General features: G+C 37.8%; 6 protein-coding genes across 6 annotated transcripts; 4 read left to right on the top strand and 2 right to left on the bottom strand.

Annotated features, from left to right (window-relative positions):
• Positions 1–316: 316 nt before the first annotated feature.
• On the top strand, positions 317–2,264 carry LOC114517938. Its single transcript, XM_028537791.1, has 2 exons — positions 317–673; positions 772–2,264. The coding sequence occupies exons 1-2, from the start codon at positions 317–319 to the stop codon at positions 2,002–2,004; spliced, it is 1,590 nt and encodes a 529-aa protein (XP_028393592.1). The 3' UTR covers positions 2,005–2,264.
• LOC114518225 lies at positions 2,178–6,305 on the bottom strand. Its single transcript, XM_028538185.1, has 19 exons — positions 6,171–6,305; positions 5,877–6,029; positions 5,710–5,772; positions 5,445–5,612; positions 5,272–5,347; positions 5,115–5,193; positions 4,923–5,016; positions 4,753–4,816; positions 4,559–4,641; positions 4,306–4,472; positions 4,061–4,100; positions 3,895–3,954; positions 3,660–3,808; positions 3,555–3,586; positions 3,298–3,393; positions 3,100–3,209; positions 2,901–3,005; positions 2,652–2,782; positions 2,178–2,500 (listed from the first exon to the last, which is right to left on the bottom strand). Exons 1-19 carry the CDS (start codon positions 6,201–6,203, stop codon positions 2,275–2,277), a joined length of 1,929 nt encoding a protein of 642 aa, XP_028393986.1. The 5' UTR covers positions 6,204–6,305; the 3' UTR covers positions 2,178–2,274.
• Positions 6,306–6,354: 49 nt separating this feature from the next.
• LOC114518228 (probable glycosyltransferase STELLO1) lies at positions 6,355–8,711 on the top strand. Its single transcript, XM_028538187.1, has 3 exons — positions 6,355–6,873; positions 6,975–7,635; positions 7,788–8,711. The coding sequence occupies exons 1-3, from the start codon at positions 6,470–6,472 to the stop codon at positions 8,160–8,162; spliced, it is 1,440 nt and encodes a 479-aa protein (XP_028393988.1). The 5' UTR covers positions 6,355–6,469; the 3' UTR covers positions 8,163–8,711.
• A 100-nt stretch (positions 8,712–8,811) lies between these two features.
• Positions 8,812–14,545, top strand: LOC114518227 (tyrosine-protein phosphatase non-receptor type 11-like). The gene is made up of 18 exons (XM_028538186.1): positions 8,812–8,919; positions 8,997–9,119; positions 10,407–10,601; positions 10,817–10,939; positions 11,083–11,239; positions 11,368–11,478; positions 11,749–11,845; positions 11,923–12,002; positions 12,079–12,219; positions 12,475–12,609; positions 12,763–12,920; positions 13,129–13,196; positions 13,274–13,350; positions 13,434–13,517; positions 13,714–13,796; positions 14,090–14,180; positions 14,276–14,328; positions 14,502–14,545. Exons 1-18 carry the CDS (start codon positions 8,906–8,908, stop codon positions 14,533–14,535), a joined length of 1,824 nt encoding a protein of 607 aa, XP_028393987.1. The 5' UTR covers positions 8,812–8,905; the 3' UTR covers positions 14,536–14,545.
• A 138-nt stretch (positions 14,546–14,683) lies between these two features.
• LOC114518230 lies at positions 14,684–16,323 on the bottom strand. The gene has a single exon (XM_028538189.1). It carries the CDS (start codon positions 16,299–16,301, stop codon positions 15,261–15,263), a length of 1,041 nt encoding a protein of 346 aa, XP_028393990.1. The 5' UTR covers positions 16,302–16,323; the 3' UTR covers positions 14,684–15,260.
• A 282-nt stretch (positions 16,324–16,605) lies between these two features.
• Positions 16,606–21,800, top strand: LOC114517940 (pleckstrin homology domain-containing family M member 2-like). The gene is made up of 14 exons (XM_028537792.1): positions 16,606–16,722; positions 17,430–17,560; positions 17,802–17,914; positions 18,066–18,175; positions 18,298–18,397; positions 18,474–18,498; positions 18,582–18,644; positions 18,718–18,766; positions 18,889–18,974; positions 19,343–19,996; positions 20,146–20,445; positions 20,595–20,885; positions 21,176–21,283; positions 21,470–21,800. Exons 2-14 carry the CDS (start codon positions 17,495–17,497, stop codon positions 21,566–21,568), a joined length of 2,064 nt encoding a protein of 687 aa, XP_028393593.1. The 5' UTR covers positions 16,606–16,722; positions 17,430–17,494; the 3' UTR covers positions 21,569–21,800.
• Positions 21,801–21,923: the final 123 nt, after the last annotated feature.

Raw genomic sequence — 21,923 nt, forward strand, 5'->3', positions numbered from 1 at the left:
CCAAATTCTTATCTATGTCATGGACGGTCGACGTTTGGTGGTTTTGTAAGTTATGCGCATGCGCGAGTAACCACTGGTAATCAATAACGTTCTGATTGGCTAAGACAGAAAGTTTGTATTTCAATGAGAACGTCGGCAATTTAACTGTCATTTCGTAACTCTTTTGTAAAAGCGTTTCATAAACGCTTAAACGCAACTGTGAAAGGCTATTACACCAAAGGTTATCACTGTGGATGGTGGAAGTTGTTTCGGCGGGAAAAGTATGGAAGGGCGGGATAATCAAGACGCGGGAAAATCAAGATGCGGGAAAATCAAGATGGCGGCCGTATGTGAAGAATTTCCGAGCGAATCACTTCTACACGAGCTTATTTCTTCTTTTCCTCGAGCATGGCAAGGGTTGTTTGCTTCTTTGAATGTTAGAGAAAGCCTTGCTGTTCATTCAGGCACGAAATGGTTACGGGATAACTCTCAGTCTATCGTTAAATCTAAGACAGACTTCATTTCTCCGCACTGGCCAGACCTCATCAGGTCGTTGTGTCTGTCGTTTCCAGTCGCACTAGGCGAACATGTTATATTTCAGTCGAAGTTTTCTTGTTTCACGTTGATATTGCAGAGAAATGTGCTGGGTTTTATTGTTTATTATTCTGAAAAAATTCCTGTTGACGATATTAAGGTAGGTAGCTGGCTTGTAAATTGTTCAAAAGACAATTTAAAAACTAAAAAGAACTATAGATTTAATAAAGAAAAAACATCTCTTTATTTTTCCGCAAGATTTTTGTGGCAATGTTGGAGGCATTACCCCAAATGAAAAAATACTGGTTTGCAGCTCTAGTGTCAATACTTCAAATCCAGGTGAAAAGCAGAGAAGAAAACCCCAAAAGTATAAAGGTCTCCGCGTGTAATTTTATTTCTGAAAGGAATCAAATAAGACTTGGCAATCTTTGTTCAAAGTTGAAGCATAGCTCAGCAGCAAGCAGTTCTTTGTTGACTGCTAAGCTAGAGTTATTGCCAGCATTTTCAAGCAACAGTCAAAGGAATGTTGCTATGGAGAATAAAGAGTTAATTAGTGATCAAGATGGATGTAACCCAGTGACTAGCATGGAAATTGATAATGTTTCCCAGTCAGAAGTGATAGAAATTTCTGATGACTCACCAGAAATGTCACCACTTGAATCAACTGAAATCCCTAACCCCCCTGAGATGAAAGTAGAAATAAGTGTGGAACCAGAACAATCTGAAGAAGATGCCTTCCTGGAAAAATATATACCATTCAAAGACCATTTAAGGTCTTTGGAAGATCTTGATGCTGTAATTTTCCAAGCATTTCTGAATGTTTTTTTAGAAAATACATCTAATGATTTGGTGAAGATATGCACATTTTTAGATGTTTCTACAATCCCTGAAACCTCCCTTGTCATGCTTATCAAACAATTCTTGTTATTAGAGAAAGAAAGTAGCTTCCAAGCAACCATCGTATTTGCAGAATATTGTATAGGGTCATGGTTATCTACCTTACAGCAGGCTGGGTCACGTAATCTGCTTGCAGCTGTGGCTAGCTTTGCACAGAAACATCCAAAATCGTTTGTTGATGGTGTCATGGTTACACTTTTCAACACAACATCTTTTTTGTGGCCACAATGTGATTTAACTGTAAAAGTTATAAAAAACCTCAAGAATGATACACTGTTGTATTTCATGGAAAAGCTTCTACAGTCAGATAGGAAAGAAGTATGGAATGAACACATGATACACTTTCTAGTCACAGTTCTAGACAGGAGATTAGATCTTGATATTTCACATTTTGAGAAGTTTGTGAATTGGTTACAGTTCCAGTCTCTTTCACATGCAAAAAGTTTGAAATTTGCTAAATTCATCTGCACAATAATTAACAAGTATGCTGAATTTGTTAAGATATGGCTGTCTACCTTCAAGCAGATATTGGAAGAGAATAAGACTTTTCTTAAAAAGTCAGGTTTAACTGCTTTGAAAAAACTAGAAGATTGAAGTTTTTGGTCTAATGTTATGAATAGGATAATTTTAAGGCAAGTTTTAAGCCTCCTGCTTGGGCTAGTTCGTTCAAAGAGGGAGTACGTTCAAAATGTTGCAAAGCAGCTATAATTTGCAGGCAAGAGGGAATCTTTTTTCCAAAGATAAAAAAATTAAACCGTTGACGTTGTCGGGCATTGTATATTCTTACTTTTTAATTATTTACATGTAGTACTAAGTGACACACTAAAAAAACGAGAACATATATAAACATCACATAAAAGTACATCATTTCCTCTTTCCAAGTCCAGATTTATCTTTCTCTGATTGTTGACTTGTACTTGGTCCGCTACCGTCATCGGATTGTATGACACTGCCATCAGACTTTTTGCTGTACGGCGCAATATCTCGTAATATAGTCAACGCCCGGTCTATTAACTCCCATGCTGTGTTGTCGGTTGTGTTATAGATGTTCAGCAAGACTTCATCTAGCCCCATCTCAAGAATTGTATCTCTAAACGATATTCAGTTGGGAAAAAATGTATATTGGCTTGCCAGTAATCTGGAATTCATCGTATAATGAACATTGAAGTTTCTTCCGAAAATATCAAACAAGCTAACTTCGTCTTCTAAGAAGTAGTTGATTGCTTTGCCTTTGCACTTACTTGTTTTCATACGAATCAATGACAGCCAACACAATCTTCGCTATAACTGTTTGGAGAGCCGCATTTGTTGTGTGCGAAAACTGAAGCAGAGTTGATTTGAGTTTGCCTGATTCAACCAGCATTAGACATGCCTAAATTGGGTGAAAGTGTATAGTGATATCAAAATTTGGAAGAAGACAGTGCAACAGACAAAGAATATCCACGGCATGCACTGAGACAAGAATGAGTGGTCAGCATATGTATACGCACGTCTTCCTCTGAAGCAAAGTACAGTATTATTTTGCCACTCAGGAGGTAGAGTTGTTCGTCTTCTTCAAACTTGGTCACTGATAGAAGTTGTAGAAGCAGGTTGTTCTATGTTGAAACGTTACGAAAAACGTGAACGATATATTATAACATCAGTTAATTCAGTTTTTAATTCAGTTTTTGATTAAACTGCATGACGTACATTTGCCAATATGATAGCCGGGTTTTCTATTGCTAGCAGTTCCAATGTTTGCAGAGCCAAACGAAGTGTTTCATGATCATCTACTTTGGAAAGTGATAATAGTGCATGGACTAAAATTCGAATAAAGAGGTATATTAGCATGTATGCGTAGAATAATACGTAAACTTAAGGAGACCTTGACGTATGCAAGAAACATACTTGGGGTGTTTTGTGTTGCCATTATTGAACGAATTTCCGAGCTGAAAGCCAACTCAAGAAACATCCCAGCGACGATTCTTGATAGCGGTGCAGATACTAAAAAATAAAAGGAAGAAGATTTTGAAGTACTGAGTCTATCGAGAAGTACTGGTTCTATCGAGAATCGAGATGAATAGAAAGACTAAAGTCATGCACAACGCCAGTTCATCAAGAAATACCAATATTTCAAAGGTTTTCCATCTCAGAGTCATTTTTACCTTTGGTTGAGACATGAGAGAGATCGTTTAACCTAAAATTAGGAAGTAAAATTTCCCATAAGTAATATAATCACCATCATCTTCCTGCTTATGTATACAGCCTACCCGTTGTCAGAAATAAACGACAGTCTATTTTCTTCATTATCGGCGACAATGTACGACATGGCAGTCACTGCTTCAGTAACAACACGCATATCGGTGCTTCGAAGTAGGGCACACAGCGTACGGATTCCACCATCCTCAACAAACTTGGCCTAGAAATATCATGAATAAAACACGGTATCTTTCAAACATGGCATCGGGGAAAATGGATCAGGTGACAGCGAAATAATGATTTTACCTGGATGGTTGGAACGGTGAGCATTTCTGAAATCGCCTCTGTCGCATACTCCTGTGTTGCCTATATTAGTATGAAAAACGTGATTTTGTACTCAAAGTGAAAGAATTTATAGTTATGGATGTTCACTTTGTAGCTGGGCTGCAGGAACAAATATTCTCATACTCACTGAATCCGTGGACAAGGCTAAGTTGATAAGGACTTGTAATCTGAAAGAGAGAGAAGGCATATATGACTGAACAAATTACATAACGAGTAAAAATATATTCTTAACTCAACTATCCGGCTGTGGTTAGTTGCTTTCACTCCTCCCAGTAGGTACGTTTGTCATTGATTGTGTAAGGTGCAATGCAGTTTGAGTAGTTTTGGCCGTCTCATTGATATTATTAGACTAATTAGAGCTGTTTTACGTACCCTCCCTCATCCACAACTGCCATCTTTGTTTCAATGTTACTTGCCACAAGGCTGACCATCTCAAATGCAGCGTTTCTTCGTTCCTTCACTCCACCCAACTTGGCACTTTTTAACACTTTATCAAGATCTCGGGATTGGACTAAATTGTCCACAATGATGTCACCAACCTATTGCAGACGAGTCAAAAACGTAATGCCACCAAATATTTGTTGATAGAAGTCGCATCAAGAACTACTTTGACATAATAACTTACCTCGTACTGGAAGTTTCTGAATAGCAACAAGACGAGAATAAAACTTGCAAGGAGGAATGCAGCGTGTCCCAAGTAAAACACAACTATAAGATAACAATATTTTTAAAACAAAATTACAATTGAAATTACAGCGCATTATGGACCTTCTCGCGGCATAATTTGGCACCAAAACGTTGGAGAAAAGAAATTCTTACCTGACCAAGTTAGTACTTCTTTTTGCCTATTACAAGTAACCTCGGTTTCTCCGCACGCGTATGACTAAAGTTAAAGATGTAAGGTAAATAATAAGATGAAATTTTTATGATTTGAAATTAAGAATTCTTGGATGTAGCTATGTATATTGGCAATTTCTTGATAATCGTACCTGTACTTCTAAGACAAGGTAGACACCCATTAGAAGGGATCCTGTGAAATGGAGTGCTGAACCAATGCCGAAAAAGGTTAGGAATTGGTTGTGACTGAATAGGAACAAAAGGTGGTCGTTAGTTTTGAGGTTTCAGTGGTGATTTTTAGAACATTTTTCATGAGTATTCTCCAAGGATCTGGTTATAATCACCTGATGTTGTTTCGCCCAACAAAACCGGCCATTTTCGAGTAAGTAGGACAATAATACAAGCCAAACAACATTAAGACACCTGGAAGTAGGGAAATGAAGAGCAGAAGAGTTATGAGTTGAAGTATCCTTTAGCCTTTCATGATCCTTGTTGGCTCACCTGACCAAAATCCTGAATACCAGTAATAACTGGAGAATGCCATAAATGCAGCAAGAAAATGAATCCAAAGTAATGCCTAGAAAGAAACTATTGTTTAAGTATTGTTGACACTCTGGGTCTCATGGAAGATCCTAAAGAACTAGTTGTTTACAAAAGAAGACACTAAATAGCACCTTAAAAAATCCTAAAAGGTTCTCCCTTCTTTTAAATATCTTAACCTCCTGTTTGACAGCTTTTTGTATTTCATGCAAATGTCCATCTGGCAACAGATCTGGCTTGGGTCCAGGTGTTAGAACATCTTCATCGATGTTAATGCTATGTTTTGATCCAAGCTTTAATTGCTAAAGAATAACAAATATGATGCAAATTTGTTATTCTTCTGTGTTGGTTTACACTAAAATTTTAAATTTTGTTAGACAGATCTTTACTAAGACGTACATTTGCGTTTGTTCGTGCCATAGGCACCATTTTGATAACAGAGTTATCCAGGATTCCATAGTCCTTAAAAGACAGAAGGATTTTGAGAGAATAAAGTTTGTGAATGATAAGAGAAGATGAGGTGGTAGATATTGCTAGAAAGCAGATAAGATGTCATGATGACTTACGTCAAATGTATGGCAATCCCTTAAATATTCTCCTTTGAATCTCAATCTGAATTGGTGTTGGCTTTTACCCAGTTCATACAGGATGTGCAGTAAATACGCTCTTCCCCTTGCGATAGTATCGTAGGAGTTGCACACCAGAGTGAATGTTTTAAACTAAATTATCACAGTATAAATAAAAAAAATGGTGAAAAGAAGGTCACTGCTGGTTATCACGATCTACAGACATGACACTTTAATATGCTTTATAAGACATTTTGAATATCACTGCACAATATCAATAAAAATGTAGTTCACCTGAAATAAATTGCTCTCTACATAAATCAACATATTTTTCTCAGAATCATATTAACCTCATACTTTATAGATTACCAAAAAAAACTATAAACCTTTACATTTTTCTGTTGCTACGGTATTATTTCTTTGTTTACAATCGACCACGGATTGGATCGCTCAGAATACGATCGGAGGGAATCGGTAGTGGTTCTAATTTGTACATGCATGCACCATTGATGCTAACTCGTGCCCTTTTGATTTGTTAGTTGCCACGTCAAATTGTATTGTAATGGGATTATATTTTACTTTACAAGCCCACTATGCTTCAAAACATGGTTGTATTTCGACGATTACATGTATTATTCGCGTTCATTTTCTTTGCCTTCATTATTGTCGTGTATAAACTATTTTCTAGGAACACTCTGAACATTAATATCTTAAGTTCTTCAAAAAGTGTTGACAGCACGTTATCATGGACTGGCGTTCCAACACCTAAGAATTCTTTGGTTGATTGGAAAAAAGTTGACATTATGCGAAAGTTACCAGAATCAGTAGACTGGTCAAAAATTAAGCAAAGAAAAAGGCCTGATAAAGCAGACATGCATGACCAATGGATTGTTGTGACTTCAATAGCCGCCCCAACGGAAGATGTCAAGTTGCTGTCCAAAATCCCAGGTTGGAAACTGCTAGTTGTTGGTGATAAAAAGACACCAAAATCTTGGAGGTAATTTAGCCTCATTTGGACAATTTTTCAGACCTTTTGTGGATGTTTTTTTTCAATTGCACATATAGATAAATATTGACATAACTTTTTTATTATCTTAGTCTACCAGATGCAGTATACCTGGGCATAGAAAAGCAAGTAGAACTTGGGTATCGTACAGCAGAAGTGATGCCATACAGCAACTATGCCCGCAAGACTATTGGTCATCTTTATGCAATACAACATGGGGCGACTATGATTTATGAAACAGATGACGACACACATCCTTATAACAACACCATAAAATTTTTCCAGAAACAAATAGGTGACTTCTACGTCTATAGCACAGACCGTAACAGTGTGAACCCATATGCACATTTTGGCCAAGCATCCATATGGCCAAGAGGGTACCCTCTAGAAAATATTGCCCTTCCCCCTGTTTATAAGTTTGTCAAATGCAAAGATGTCAGAGCTCTTATTCAGCAGGGTGTGGTGGATGGTGACCCTGATGTGGATGCAGTTTTCCGACTTACTCGCAAAGATATTGGTGTGCAGCTGGACCTAAGATTTGATCCAAAAGCTCCACCTGTTCTCATTCCCCCAGGTGCATACACACCCTACAACTGCCAAAATACTTTACATTTCAAGGATGCATTCTGGGGTTTGGTGTTGCCACCTAGTGGCACATTGCGTGTGACTGATATTTGGAGATCTTTTTATGTACAACGTTTGTTGCAAGAGATCAATGGATATCTTGGTTACTTTGGTCCAACTGCCTATCAGGTAATTTTAGTTCTCATCAATACAATTAGCTTTATAGATTCATATAACTATATACTACATAGAACTAGATATTTTAGAGATAACTCATTTCAAAGGATTGACATCAGTATGGCACACATATTCTAACTCATTTATATTTGTCTAAATTTTAGGTGCGTAACGCCCATAACTATCTTCGGGATTTCATTGATGAAGAAGAGCTATATTACAAATCAGGGCGTTATCTTGCCTATCTGGAGAAATGGAATGGAGAAGGACTTGATTTCTTCAACCGCATGCTGAAACTTGCAATTGACTTGGTCATTGAAGACATCTGGAAACCAATTGACGCAGTTGTCGTTGAAGCATGGATTGAAGACTTGGTCAGCTTTGGCTACAAACCACCCAAGCTTAGCAAAACACACAAACCATGTCAGAAAATTATTGAAAAAGAAAAAGAAATGAAATTTAATCAACAGCCATCATCCTACCTAAGAATTGGAAAAAAGATGAGCGAAATAATGAAAGGAATAAAGGCAAAGAAATGATCATGTAGCTAGCTTGAGCTGCAATGCCATTGTTACTGTATTCATTTCTATGCATGGAGCTTCAGATCCTCATCTGTATTAATTTGTAGTCTCTAGTGGATTTCAGATTTCTAGCCCAGATTGGTAAATATTTTCTTCTACTCATACATAATTCCATAGCTGGATAAATCAGATAAGTGAAGATAAATGATTAAAATAAATATAATGCATGCAATGTTGCCAAAACATTCCATGGTGATTGGTGACCCAATTTACTAATTACAAAGTGAATGTCATTTGTTTTTTATAGTGTAACTAACGTTTTAATGTTTTTAAAAAACAAATATTTGTGAGTAAACAAAGAAAACCATCTGGCTATAATTGGACGATAACTTTATGTTATTTCCAATATTACTTTTCAACATATGCATCATGTGTTCATTTGTTTTACAAACGACGGAATTGACCGTTCTGTTCAGGGCCTAAGTTAAAATGCATTATGGGACTGAAACGTCAGCAAAGAAAATCCGTTTTCTGCCCATGTGTTCTGCCCCATGATGCAAAGCTAATCGGGCTATTGCCAGTCTTCCATAATTCCACGGTGGCATAAATAAAGTAACACTCCAGTATATATATTTGGGGTTCAGAGACCTGTCGTGGGTCACTAACTTCCGCAATAGAGTTTGTATTTATTTCCGAACTATTACTTCGGTCTGTTGGATGTAAATTTATAAATGTTTATTACTGAATATTAACCATTGATCATGGGTTCTAGAAGGTTTGCAAGTTTAGTTGTGCTTTTCACAGAAGTTTTTGGGGATTTTCGTATCTATGTGATTATTTCTGCTTGTTTAGATGGTTTCATGGGAGAATCACAGGCCATGACGCCGAAGCTCTACTTCTAGAAAGAGGCTCAGATGGCAGCTTTCTTGTAAGGCCTAGTCAAAGTAATCCCGGTGATTTTACCTTGTCCGTAAGGTAAGTAATTTTCCTTAATTCTACGGTGAAAAGACTTGGTCATGAACTAAATCGCTCGTATTGAACGAGTACGAAAAACAACGAGAATATAATTTGTATTTATTTCGAGTGTCGAATATTGTTTTCCCATACCCATACCCTTGAATGGTCCGAATAATTTAGCCTAAAGTATAACGCAGTACGTGGAAATTATACAGCGTTTCTGGCAAAATACCTAATCTGGAGTTGGCAAATTAATTTTAAAACGAACGACATTTGCGCAAATAGAACTATAAAAGTTCATTTGGTTTTACATCAGACTGTTCATTTTTGCCCGTTGTCGAGAGTCGAGAGTGAGCCAATATGCAGTTTAGATTCGAGTATGTTTTCCTCCATATTATATTGCGATTTCGTATCTTAAAATCGGAGGAAAACCACAGAAAATGCTCGAGGAAGTGTTAGTTTGTTTCACTACAGCAAATATATCAAATAGAGACAAAGGTTCGAATGACAGCAATGCGAAACTAGATGTCATGACAGTCACGTTTCAAACTCAATCGTTTAGTTTCGAAACCTCGTGATCGATGTGCTTTTGTATAGAAAGGAAAAACAATAAGTTCCCTGACACATCGTTTTAAAAAAATTAGTGCTTCCTTATTTTTCTAATCGACAAACAGTGTCGCCTTATATGTCATGTTAATTTATTAGAAATTAATACATTCTTTCTAACGATCTAATCTCTGTTTGGAATGTCCCTAGATAAAATCTATTTCGGGTTGATGATTTAAAAACATCCTGAAGCAACCCTATGTGTTAATATGATTTTGTGCTGCCAATTTTATAATTCTTGACTTTATATGTATATTTTGTCCAAAGAATATAGTGCCAATGTAGGCATGCATATGTAACAATTGTCGCTAATTAGCCAGGTCTTTCATTGAGTGGTTATTGACGAAGATTCTTGAATGTATTTTTGGCATGGGAATCTCTTTGGGTGGGAATAAAAAAGCAAAAACAGATCTTACACATAAATACTTTGTTTTAAGTAAAAAACTGAACAAGTATATCGCATTTAATGCAATTAATCCAAGTTTTTATGTTCAATGAATATGTATTCAAATTAATTATAGTTGGTTATTGTACACAATACAATTTCATAGATTGCACATTCATGTTTTATTCCAGTTGTATTTGTATGAAGGGACTTCCTAATTGATTTGTTCAATTCTTTGCCAGAGACCAATTCTTTATCAAATCCAATTTGTGGATTGCAAAAAGACTAATAAATACTTCCTGTTATTTTCCTAGACGTGGGGAAGAAGTCACTCACATTAAAATCCAAAACAGTGGCGATTTCTATGATCTGTATGGAGGTGAGAAATTTGCCACCCTCTCTGAGCTTGTATTGTTCTATACAGAAAGCAGAGGGCAGCTGAAAGAAAGAACTGGAGAAGTCATCACTTTGAGATATCCTTTAAATTCCACTGATCCAACTACGGAAAGGTTTGAGAAATGCTTTTATCCTTGAGCTATTAGTGCACAATAGTACTTGTTTTATCCTATAATTAAAGCCTTCATTTAAAGAAATTTGTGAGCAGCAATGAGAAATTTGTATAAAACAGCAGCTAGGGATTAACAAGCTGTTTGTCTGAAACCTGTATTTATGCTGAATGGTGCTTCAGAGTACAATAAAATACCTACAAACTTGATGTTTGCAGATGGTTCCATGGTCACATCTCAAGCAAGGAAGCAGAAACAGTTATGCTGGACAAAGGAAAGAATGGTAGTTTTCTTGTCCGTGAAAGTCAAAGTAAACCTGGTGACTTTGTTCTTACAGTGAGGTAAGTACCAAGACTAAAGGGAGACTATACTGCTTGGCTGTGGTGCAACACACCAGCATTCCTCCATGATTCATCAGGGTATTCCCAAAAAATTTTAACCAACTATGGAGTTAAACTGAAGGATTCATGACAAATCCACTTAGAATTGATGACAGTGTCACTCATGTGAAAATCCGTTGCACGGATGGCTTTTTTGATGTTGGTGGAGGAGAGAAGTTCTCAAATCTCAAAGATCTTGTTGAACAGTATAAGAGAAGTCCTATGGTGGAAAAGTCTGGACGTGTTGTTCAGCTCAAAGTTGTAAGTATTTCTAGGATCTTCTTTTGTGATGCAAGGATATAAACTTGTACAAACATTTTGGGTCATTTCCTATTAAGACGTTTTGTTCACACAAAGGCATTCAGTATGTGATCTTTCTTCTACCACAGCCATACAACGCTACGAGAATAAACGCCTCTAGTATTGAAGATCGTGTTAGCGAACTATTAAAAGAAAATGGTAATGTCGACGGAAAAGGTGGATTCTGGGAAGAGTTTGAGGTAAAGCTTCAGTCCAGTTCATGATAGAGGTCGTATTTTTGATTTGGCGGGGAAGCGTAACAAACCTCGTCGATATAGCGTTTATATGATTGCCTAATAGCCACCAGTAAAGTCGTATTGTTCAACGAGTGACGTCATAACGTGGGATACGACTTTACGTCACGTATTATGTCATAACGTGGATCTTGTGCCTCAAGATATGACGTCGTACAAATGACTTAGAATGTTCATTCTTTCAAATAATAACGACATGTAATCTTCTGTCACCAGAATTTACAACAGCAAGAATGTAAACATTTGTACAGACGAGAGGAGGGTCGCAAGCCTGAGAATAAAGCGAAGAACAGATACAAGAATATTTTACCATGTATGAAATGAAAACCAGTTAAAATTTCTTGCTAACTGATATTTGAATATTTTCTAAATAAATTTTTTCGTATTTAGTCGACCACAGCAGAGTTATTCTCACTGAGGACTACCAGAACGAGGCAGGACACGACTATATAAATGCGAACTTTATAAACGTGAGTCAAGTAAAGATTCTTGTCCTTTCATTAGCCGGCTTTATGGCGTCAGATTTAAATTTTTGCCTTATTTCAGGGGCTCCTTGAAGGCCAAGAAAAACGATATATCGCAACTCAAGGCTGTCTCCCGGTGACCGTCGGCGACTTCTGGGCGATGGTGTGGCAAGATAACTGTCGCGTCGTTGTCATGACGACCAAAGAAGTTGAAAGAGGACGAGTAAGCTAATGATACAATAGTGACGTTTTTGACAACACGTACGTTGGCCGGAAGTAAAGTGTTTGTTTTTCACCAATCACAATCCTTGGCCCAGTCTTTTGACGTTACCCATGCCGTTTGTGTTGTCAAAAACGTCGCTTGCTTAAGCTCGCTAATACTTTGTGTAGTAGACAGTCTGTTGAAGTCTGTAGCTATATGAAAGTGTTCAGGTTCTGTAGCGTTGTCACCCTAAGACAGAAATTTGTTTTTGTTCAGACGAAATGTACGCGATATTGGCCGGATGATAAACAGATGATCAAGACGTTTGGAAAGTACAACGTAATGTTAAAGGAAGAAGAGCACACAGCCAACTATATTTTCAGAGAAATAAAAGTTTGGAAAGAAGCTAATGTAAGTGCCCCATCTCGAACCAGCAGTTTGAAGTAAAATGATATTACAAATAGACAACAGCAAAAACAACTTTAGTTCTCTCAAAAGTCAAACGCTGTGCCGTAAACGACTGCAACGTTGCAGTGTTTTTAGCATTTTTTTTTGTTTCTGCAGGAAGGTGTTGAACCTCGCAGTGTGTACCAGTTCCACTACACTGGCTGGCCTGATCATGGAGTACCTGATGATCCTAGCTCTGTCCTTAATATCCTTGAAGATGTTAACATCAAACAAGATCATATTGAAGGGGCTGGCCCTATTGTTGTGCATTGTAGGTAAGGCTTTAACAAGGTTTTGGTAAGCATTAAGTCCCCCCAACATTTTCTTCACGCGAATAAAAATTTCAACAGTGTCATGAGCTAAAAAATATCGCCCCCTCGAGTTCCCGAAATTTGTTTCGCTTTCGGAAAGAAGGTTCCATGACGAACGGTGTGGTATTTTTTAAATTTGCAATATGGTGCATAACTCTTGTCATTTTTTCAGTGCTGGTATCGGAAGAACTGGCACATTTATCGTCATCGATATTTTGATGCATATTCTCAAAGAGCAAGGTTAGTTTTTCATGCTGGCTGGTTGGAAATATGACATGTTTAGATTGTCAGAACTAATTAAGGAATGTTTTTGTTAGGTTTAAACAGCGAAATAGACATCAAACAAGCTATCCTCAACGTTCGGGCTCAAAGGTCGGGTATGGTTCAAACAGAGGTATGACTTGTTTGCAAGAATATTTTTAGTGGTGGTTGAGAGAATCTGGTTGAAAAAAGCTTACAAACATCGTCTTTTTTTAGGCCCAGTATAAATTTATTTACATCGCCCTTCAGCATCATATCTCTGCTGAAAACATTCGATTAGCTGGTCGTTCCCAGTTAGATGTAAGTACCTTGGTTGAATTTTATTCCAGAAACATTTCTATTATATTATCGTTCTAACCCTGGTCTAATCAACTGCTTAAAATAATCGGAAAATCTTTTGAGGTTTCGACTTAGTTTCGACTTGGTTGGAAAATATAATTTGCGATAAAGTTCTTCTACGGCCCCACAATAATCGTTTCATGTTTTCCCGCCTTAGCTATCCCAGGGTCACGCCAATCACAGCGCGCCGCAACATGACGATGAACCCACTCCTCCGATACCAGCCCGGAATTTTAACAGGTGAGATTCATTGGATCTAAAATAGCGGGAAAGGACTGGAACTAGTTGTGAAGTAAAAATCCATTTCTCGGTTCTGAAACAACTTAATTTCTTTTAAAATAAAATTTATTTCCGTTTCAAATTTATGTAAGAGCTATACTCAGAAAATAGATTTCTATTTCGACAAGCCTTCTGGGCGCTGATTGGCTAAAATACGAGCGCTATATCACGTGGAATAATTGAACGTTTTAGAGAACGTATAGTCACTGTAGTTTTCTCTTCCCGCCATCATTCCGTGTCATTATCTTTTTCAGGTCGTCAAGCAAAAAACCCAGCGGTCGTTCCCAGTTCCCTCAACCCATGTACGGTCCCGTGGCCTCTGCTCCTTCAACTAATAACGCACAGGTAACCTAAGACTGGGCATTTCTTTTTGACTTCAATAAGACGTTCAATAGTTGGTAAATTGATATCCTCTTAATCTTCAACTTTTTGGTATTTAGGATGAAAATGGTGTAGAAGACGAGGAAGCTCCACCTATTCCAGTCAGATCTGGGTAACTATTCAGTAATAGCTCTTTTGTGTCTCTCTTCCTTCCTTTGAGTGCTCGCTTCATGATCAGAATCAGACTTCACTCAACTCTCACTGTCACTGAAGACTTGCTTTCGTTTTCCATTGTAATTTTGATCTTTCACTGTTATTCCAACAATATCTTTCTTTGATATCTAGAAATCTTTTTCAAAACGGGGGAAGCACAGCGTAGTGTATTAACGGTAATGACTTTACATGTTATAATATTTATGGGGGGTTTTTTCCACCCGGAATGAAGAACAAACGTCTGACTTTATTTATTGTGGTCTGAATGTTGTAGTTTTTGACATCACTTCCTAATTATCTTTTTCGCCATTTAGAGAAATTAGTCAGATTTTATACAAGTGTAAAAAGACGATATATATGGGAGAGATAAAGAAAAAAGATTCTGCTGATCATTTCAGCTGAAGAAAGGCAAAAATCAACAATGGACACAAAGCTTTTTTTGGATAATTTAAGATTTTTAATTTCCTTAGATATAAATTAGAATATAATTATGGCCTGAAAATTTCCAACTCAGAAGACTGATTTGCATGGGTCACTCATACGAGACTTAGTTAAAACCAGGCTTTAAAACGACTTTCTGCTTAAACTAGTCTAATATATAGCGAATCCAACAATCCAAAATGGCAGCGTTTATGATCGAGCTTTTGTTAACCAACTATTTCCTTTTTCAGTATTTTATTACTGCTTTTGAAGGAAGTATATGCATGTATTTGTTGGTCTAAATCGTACGTAAAGTTTTAGCATTCATGAGAAATAGTTCAATATTATTTGAGACAGTAATTTCATATCGCGTGTTTGAATGTATTAAATAAAGAATGTTTTATTATATTTTAACTATACCCAACAGTTAGTTCTTACTGATTAATATTTGCTGAAATTAATAAAATTACATCATTGATCACATTGCGGCAAGTTGCAAAGATAGCAGATCACATCACGACGTTCTCTTCTCTTTTTCATTCCTGCGAAAACCATCTTTGTTCCAGGGACGAATTTTTTAGGATTTCTTAGAAATTGATCCAAAGTATCCTCGTTCCAAATTATACCTAAGTTCTTCATTGAAGCGGTATATTTGTAGTCCGTTAAGCTTCCGGCACGACGACCGCAAATGCCGCTGAGGCTTGGACCTTGCTTGTGATGACAATTGCCGTGACACTGTGAACCTTTTTGTTTGAATACTTTCGCCCCTTTTGAGCAATCACCGTACGTGCATTTGCATGCGCGTATGGCGTTTGTGCATGTGCATGTGCATGTGCACGTGCCACTTGTGGTCGTACAAGTGCTTGCTGGGATAATTGCGCACGTTCTTCTGCTACTTGTGTATTTGCATGCCGGGTACGTAGTTGTGCACTGGTTATGTGTTGACCGTCGCTGTCTACTCGCGGATGAAATGTCGGATATAAACTTTATCGCGGAACGTTTACTTCTTGTGCTGTCGTAATACCTCTCCCAGTAATCTGCCTGACTGCCCAGTTGCGTTGCTGGAGGAATGGCTTGATCAACGATGAGTAACTTCAGCCTCGCCGCGATAGCTGAATACAAAGGCTTACGCAGGTCAACGTACTTCACTTTGGACCAGTCGATGCCATAATCCTGCTGGATTTTTGCAAAATTCTTTTTCAAATTAGGATGTCTCGATACTCTTTGTGTGTCTTCAAATACTCTTCTCTTGATCTGCCATATCCCTCCATGATTTCCACTTCTGTACGTGTTAGGATCCTTACCATTCTTACTTTCCACAAAAGCAGTTCGTTTCAAAAACTGGTTAGTGTCCCCGAGAGTTGTTTCGACCTTTTGTATCGTATCCTCGACAATTTTCGAACCGCTTGCGCCTGGAGTGCTTATATCTGACAGCTGAGAATCACTCTGTACAGCCTGACCCATACTGTTCATAACCAACAGTAATAAAACAGCTTTTAGAAAGAAATCCATTCGCAAAACCTTCTTTCAAATATGCTAGTTGCAACTAGTAATCTAGCTAAGTTTAAGGAAGTTTGCTTTTTAAAAGTGAACCTCAATGACGTCAACGGAAATGCTATGCAAAATGTAACGAGGTTTCTGTTTCGAAAATTGCCAGTTTAGGATATTTGCAATTGAAAGATCTTAGGCCTACGTCAAACCGTCGCACTTCTCACAGGCAAGATGGTACGAGATTGTTGTAGGTACTTACTTTACCATCGGAAATTGTACCCTCTGAAATAGGAATTTTGTACCTATATGGCCATATTGTGTTCATGTGACCCCAACATATCATTACACATAAGCTTCTACGAAAACACAATATTCATCTGTTTACTTCCAATTATTCTCAAGAATTCTCGCTGCCTTGGCAATGTAAAAGATCCTACAATCGGTAAGCCTGAACTTTTATAGTAAACATCATTTTTCAAGGTAAAAAAAATACCTTATACCGTTCCTCAAATTCCGTGGAACAATTTACGTGTGGCAAATTGTATCAATTTCCTATGTTATGGTATTCGAAATTCAATTAGAATAATAACAAATTAAATAATTCTATGGAAGAAATTATATACATTGTCGGGAATTTTTAGCCATGTTTTCGCTGTGTTTGAGTTGCTATCAATCTCTAAGGCATTAAAATATATTGTCTTATTGTTTATGGTGAGGTGAGTTAGAGATGCATGACTTTACGTTCGACAATGTAACTTATGTTTATTTGCGAGAGAAGATTATGAAAATATTTTGGTTTTGACTTTGAAAGTGACATGTGGCATTTCTTTATTGCACATGTTGTGGCTGTCTTGTGCGTTTCCTATGCAAGAGGTTTGACTATGAATGCACAATTGCCATTACAAATGCAAAATTCAACAGCATTGTTCACATGAAAGGTCCTCAAACAGATCGAGATATGATTTCATGCGAAAAACGAATCGTTATCTGTGCTAATAGTCCTCGTCAAGCCCATAAATTCCAGGTAGAATGAGAAAAAGAATCATGGTGCAACATAGGTAATTCAATATACCAGGAAGTGCATAGTGTAGGCAGGAAATAGACCATTATTAGCCTTTGAATATAAGAAATTTTTCCCTTTCAAATTAGGTATAACTCAGAGGACAGAGATGTGGTAAATAAATTCGTTTTCTGTGTGACATACATGGACTCTCATGCAGTCCTCAGAAGAAAGCATCAAAGATGATGTGTTGAAACAACTTGGTGATCAGATCAAGGCTGTATGAAAGTTTTGACTTCTTTTTAATAAAACCTTTTCCCCACCCCTCCCCACTCTTTTAATGAACCCTTCTCCAGGATGTAGGAAGCATCTTAAATTTAGGGTGGGGCACATGCTTTTCAGGGCACTTTTGGTTACAAAACAGCATTTAGTTTTGGACTCACTACAGTCCTTTAGATATTTGAATCAAAATTCTACTCTGTTCATCATGAATAGTAAGATATATATCATATTTATTACAGCTGCAGCTGAAGCAATTCAACGAGGCAGGAAATGATCAAGATTCAGCAATTAAGTGCAACAATGTTCATGTGAAATGTTTGTTTGATGTCCTTGACCACATTCTTCTCTATGGGTAGGTTTTGAAGCTATATATGATAGAGCTGTGTGTTTGTCTGTCTGCCTGTTTGTCAGTATGGCTACCCCCTTACATTCCTACCTCAGATGAGTGAAGAAGTGAGTCTGGTTATGAGGTTGCATTGTGATAGACATTTCCTCAAATCTAGTCTAAAAAGTCCTGAGAATGGTTATTGGCCATTTGTATGTGAGTTCACCCATCCTGAAGTGAAGAAAGACATTGATGAAAATCCAGATGTTACCTCAGTCTTTGACAAAGGTAAGCGTGTGTGGTGTGTCGTTTGTCTCATGTGGAGGGGTCTTAATTCCTGGTTATTTGTTGTTACTTTCGCTGTAACTTGTACTAAATTTTTGTTTAAATCTAAACTTTTTTTCTGTTAGGTCGCCTATGGATTTATCTTGCTTTGTTAGACTGTCTTCTTGGCAGTTATTTTCGAATGTTTTACGAAAATCAGAAAACCCCAACTAAATATTATCAAAGGTGCGATTGTGAATTCCAAAGTAACATATATACAGTTTGGAGCCGGTAAAATATTGTATATTTTTTGTTCATTTAGGAATTCTTTCGTTCGGGATAAGGAGGTATGATTTTTTTTATTTAGACCGTAGTGTAAATTAAAGTTTTTACATTTACATTGTTGTTGAAAAATATATTTCTGTTTTAGCGTCTTGGCATCATAATCACCCTTGTGGCTGGTCTGGACTTGATACGGTTGTCTTCAGAACTGGTAATGCAGTTACAACACATTATTACAGCAAGGTTTTTGAACTGAATTTTAATAGCATTAACTGCATTTCTAGGACTTGTCGTTTCTGGGTTTCCGTGATTTTGGCCTTACTAACGTTTTGGGTAATTCTTTGAATTATTATTATACATTTGATATTTCAAAATTCAACTGACTATCAAATGGCTGTCTGGGTTCCTCAGCTATACTCTTATTCAATTTATGTAAAACTCTACATTTTTCAAAGGTAACGGTCCAGGCTCACGGAATGGGAACCAAGATAAGACCATGATTCCAATGGATTCATTCCCAGACAGGGAACAACATGATATCTAACCACCGCGATATTGCCGCGTCACCTCAAGGAAGTCACGACAACCCTCTAGAAGATGAAGGTGCACCTGACAACGGCGGAGGAAACCTTTTGGAGAAATACGTTTTAGTAGAAGACGACACGGACGGAGGGATTGGATCGAAAATGCTGATGGCTGAAGGTACTTACTTGGGTAAGTTAAAGCGTTCTTTTTCAACAGTTCTTCCCGTAAGAGTTCATCCACTAATGGCTGAAGTTGAAATGTTTCAGATAGCGTTGAATGGCTATCCATCAAAAAGCCGACACTTTCCAAAGGTGGAACGGCGAGCTACGACGACAGGTCGGACGGCGGCGATTCCTTCGACGAATTCTGTCACAACAATGACAGAAAAGCACGGACTCGAATGACGTCATCGACGAGTCCACGATATCCTTGGTTGAGGCGGAACACGATGATGAACCCTTGCCGAAAGTTGATCATAACCCATTCCCAATCCACCAAGGATCGTATCCCTCGGAATACGAAGGCATAGTTCTAGCCGGGTTTCCACGAAGGCCTGGGTTGTCGGAAACGCTCGCCACAACTTCGGATGTCGCCTTTCAACAGCACGCAATAGAAAAACTAGCGCTGAGCATATTTGACGCCAAGGATGAAACATTTCATCGGTTCGTTAAAGGATTTACTGGATTTCACTATGGACAACTTCACGCGGTACATTTACTACTCACGGACAAGTCTGTGTACTTTCTAAGGAAGCAATCTGGTGACAGCTTCACCACCGAACACTCGATTAATTTTCAAGAATTGAAACACGTTGAAATAGGCGTCAACTGTCAGTATGTTGCGTTCGTCTCTAGAAATGAGAAGTATTCGTTTTCGACTGCAAACGAAGCGATCACGCGCAGTTTAGTCACAGATATTTCATCACTGATGGTCAGAGGTCTCTCATCGCCGGCGCAGCTGACGCGGATTGTCAGTAGTACCGCTGTGCAGGGACAGCAGGCGATCAAGAAGTGGCTGCGTAGTGCATTGGAGAAACAGGTAAAGTAATTTTGTGTAGGGTGAGTCGGGGAAGAATTGTAATGTCGCGGTATAGAATAGATAGAACTTGATCATCACCTCACAGTGTTATTGTAGATCTGAATACTGTCCGTGGCATGATTTACAGAACTGTACATGCATTATTTCAGACCATCGATGTTGAGGTCATGTGTTTCTCGCTCGTACACTGGATGTGTTTTTCGGGGCCTGGTAGTGAATTAGACATGGTACGTCATCAGATCATAAAGGAGGGATACCTTGAATGTAAATCCAAGTACCTGGGCGTGGTCAGCCACTGGGAGACAAACTATTTTGCCCTAACTGGCAGGGGACTGTTCCATTATTCCAGGCAGGGGGATAAAGAACCGAAGATGATTTACGAACTTAATGCTTCAAATTGTGGAGGTTGTCGGCGAGTGTCCGACGAGGAGGAAAAATATGCTTTTGAGGTAAGAGCGGTGAAAAAAAATGAAGGTTGTTTCCAAGCCATGTTTCCATATCGCAGGCCAAACAAAAAACAATTTTTCTAACCATGTCTCCAAAAGATGGAAAACCTGGACAAGATGAGACGTTTTAACGGCTTTGCTATTAATTTCAGATTATTTCTGAAGACGGACAAACGGTGGTTATTCTATCTTCCTCGACGGAGGACCAGGCGTCTGATTGGATAATGAAGTTATGTCAAATTGTTGCAGGATCCTCTGAATTCCTGTATACCACCCTGTGTCCCGCGGCTAGAGCTATTCCGTGTTGTGCCGCGGTCACAAAAGAACATGTCATCACGTTTCATGCTTATATCAATGGAGAATATCGTTTCCTAAGTAGCTTTTGTATACAAGATGTTACGCAGATTTTAGTAGACAACGAAGTTAGAAATTATTGTATTTTGGTAAGTCAAATGTCGCCTGTTGTTTTGCTCTTGTTTCTTCTTTTTCATTCATTCATTTTATTCCTCCGTTTTGTTAATTTCTTCGCCCTTCTTTGTTCAATCGTCTCTTCTTTAAGCAATCCTACTTTCTTACTTTCTTCTCTCTATTTCACTCTTTCCTTTCTTCCTTCATTCATCTTTTTCTAGGCTCCCAATCTTGTTTATTCCTCTTCATCCTTTTCCTCTCACCCTTCCTTTCCTACCCTATGCTCATTCCAGACATTCGCATTTACCTAAATTTCTCATTTTAGAAATTTGAATCAGACCATGAGGGAATGTGGTTCTTCTCCTTCGCAACGGAATATGAACTTAGTAAATTTGAACGCGATATTGCAGAAGCATGGAAAGACAGTTTACAGGTTTGTTCCGGCCATGGAGTCATTTCATCATTAATGCGAAAGATTGTTGCATGCATTGAACTAATTTTCCTCATTTTAAAACCGTTTATTATCAGTTATTTCCAGTGTGATTTTCCTGGAAAATCACATACTACAGCAAAAGAAACGTTGGCTGTAAATATCCTTATTTTTCTTTTAATTTTCTAGGCGGATCTTCAGTTTTACATGATTGGCGAAGGGCCAACACGAAAGCGAGCTCGCGATATGAGCCAGCATATACAAACCATATTGAATGAAACAAATTGAGTCCTTTGAAGACAATTCTACAATCACTAAAGATTATTCAACAAGATTTTAATCAACGGGAAATTCCCGTATTTATTCTTGGGACGCAATGATAGGTTTTGAATGCTCTGAACTTCACCGACATGTGTAATTTAAACTACGTTTTATAACTTAGCCATTAATTCAAATTTATCATATGAAATATTGCATCCTGTATAAATACGACTATATGCAAAAATTCATCTTGTAATTTTAGAAAATTAAAATTCTATTTAACATCGAGTGTATTTAGCATTACTTTGAAGTTCGTGCTGTATAGTTTCCAATCAGTAAAAGGTGTGTATCGGTATGGTATGGTATGGTATGGTATGGTATG

This window comes from Dendronephthya gigantea, unplaced genomic scaffold, assembly GCF_004324835.1.
Source record: "Dendronephthya gigantea isolate DGI-Jeju-01 unplaced genomic scaffold, DenGig_1.0 000010F, whole genome shotgun sequence".
NCBI classification, from domain to species: domain Eukaryota; kingdom Metazoa; phylum Cnidaria; class Anthozoa; order Malacalcyonacea; family Nephtheidae; genus Dendronephthya; species Dendronephthya gigantea.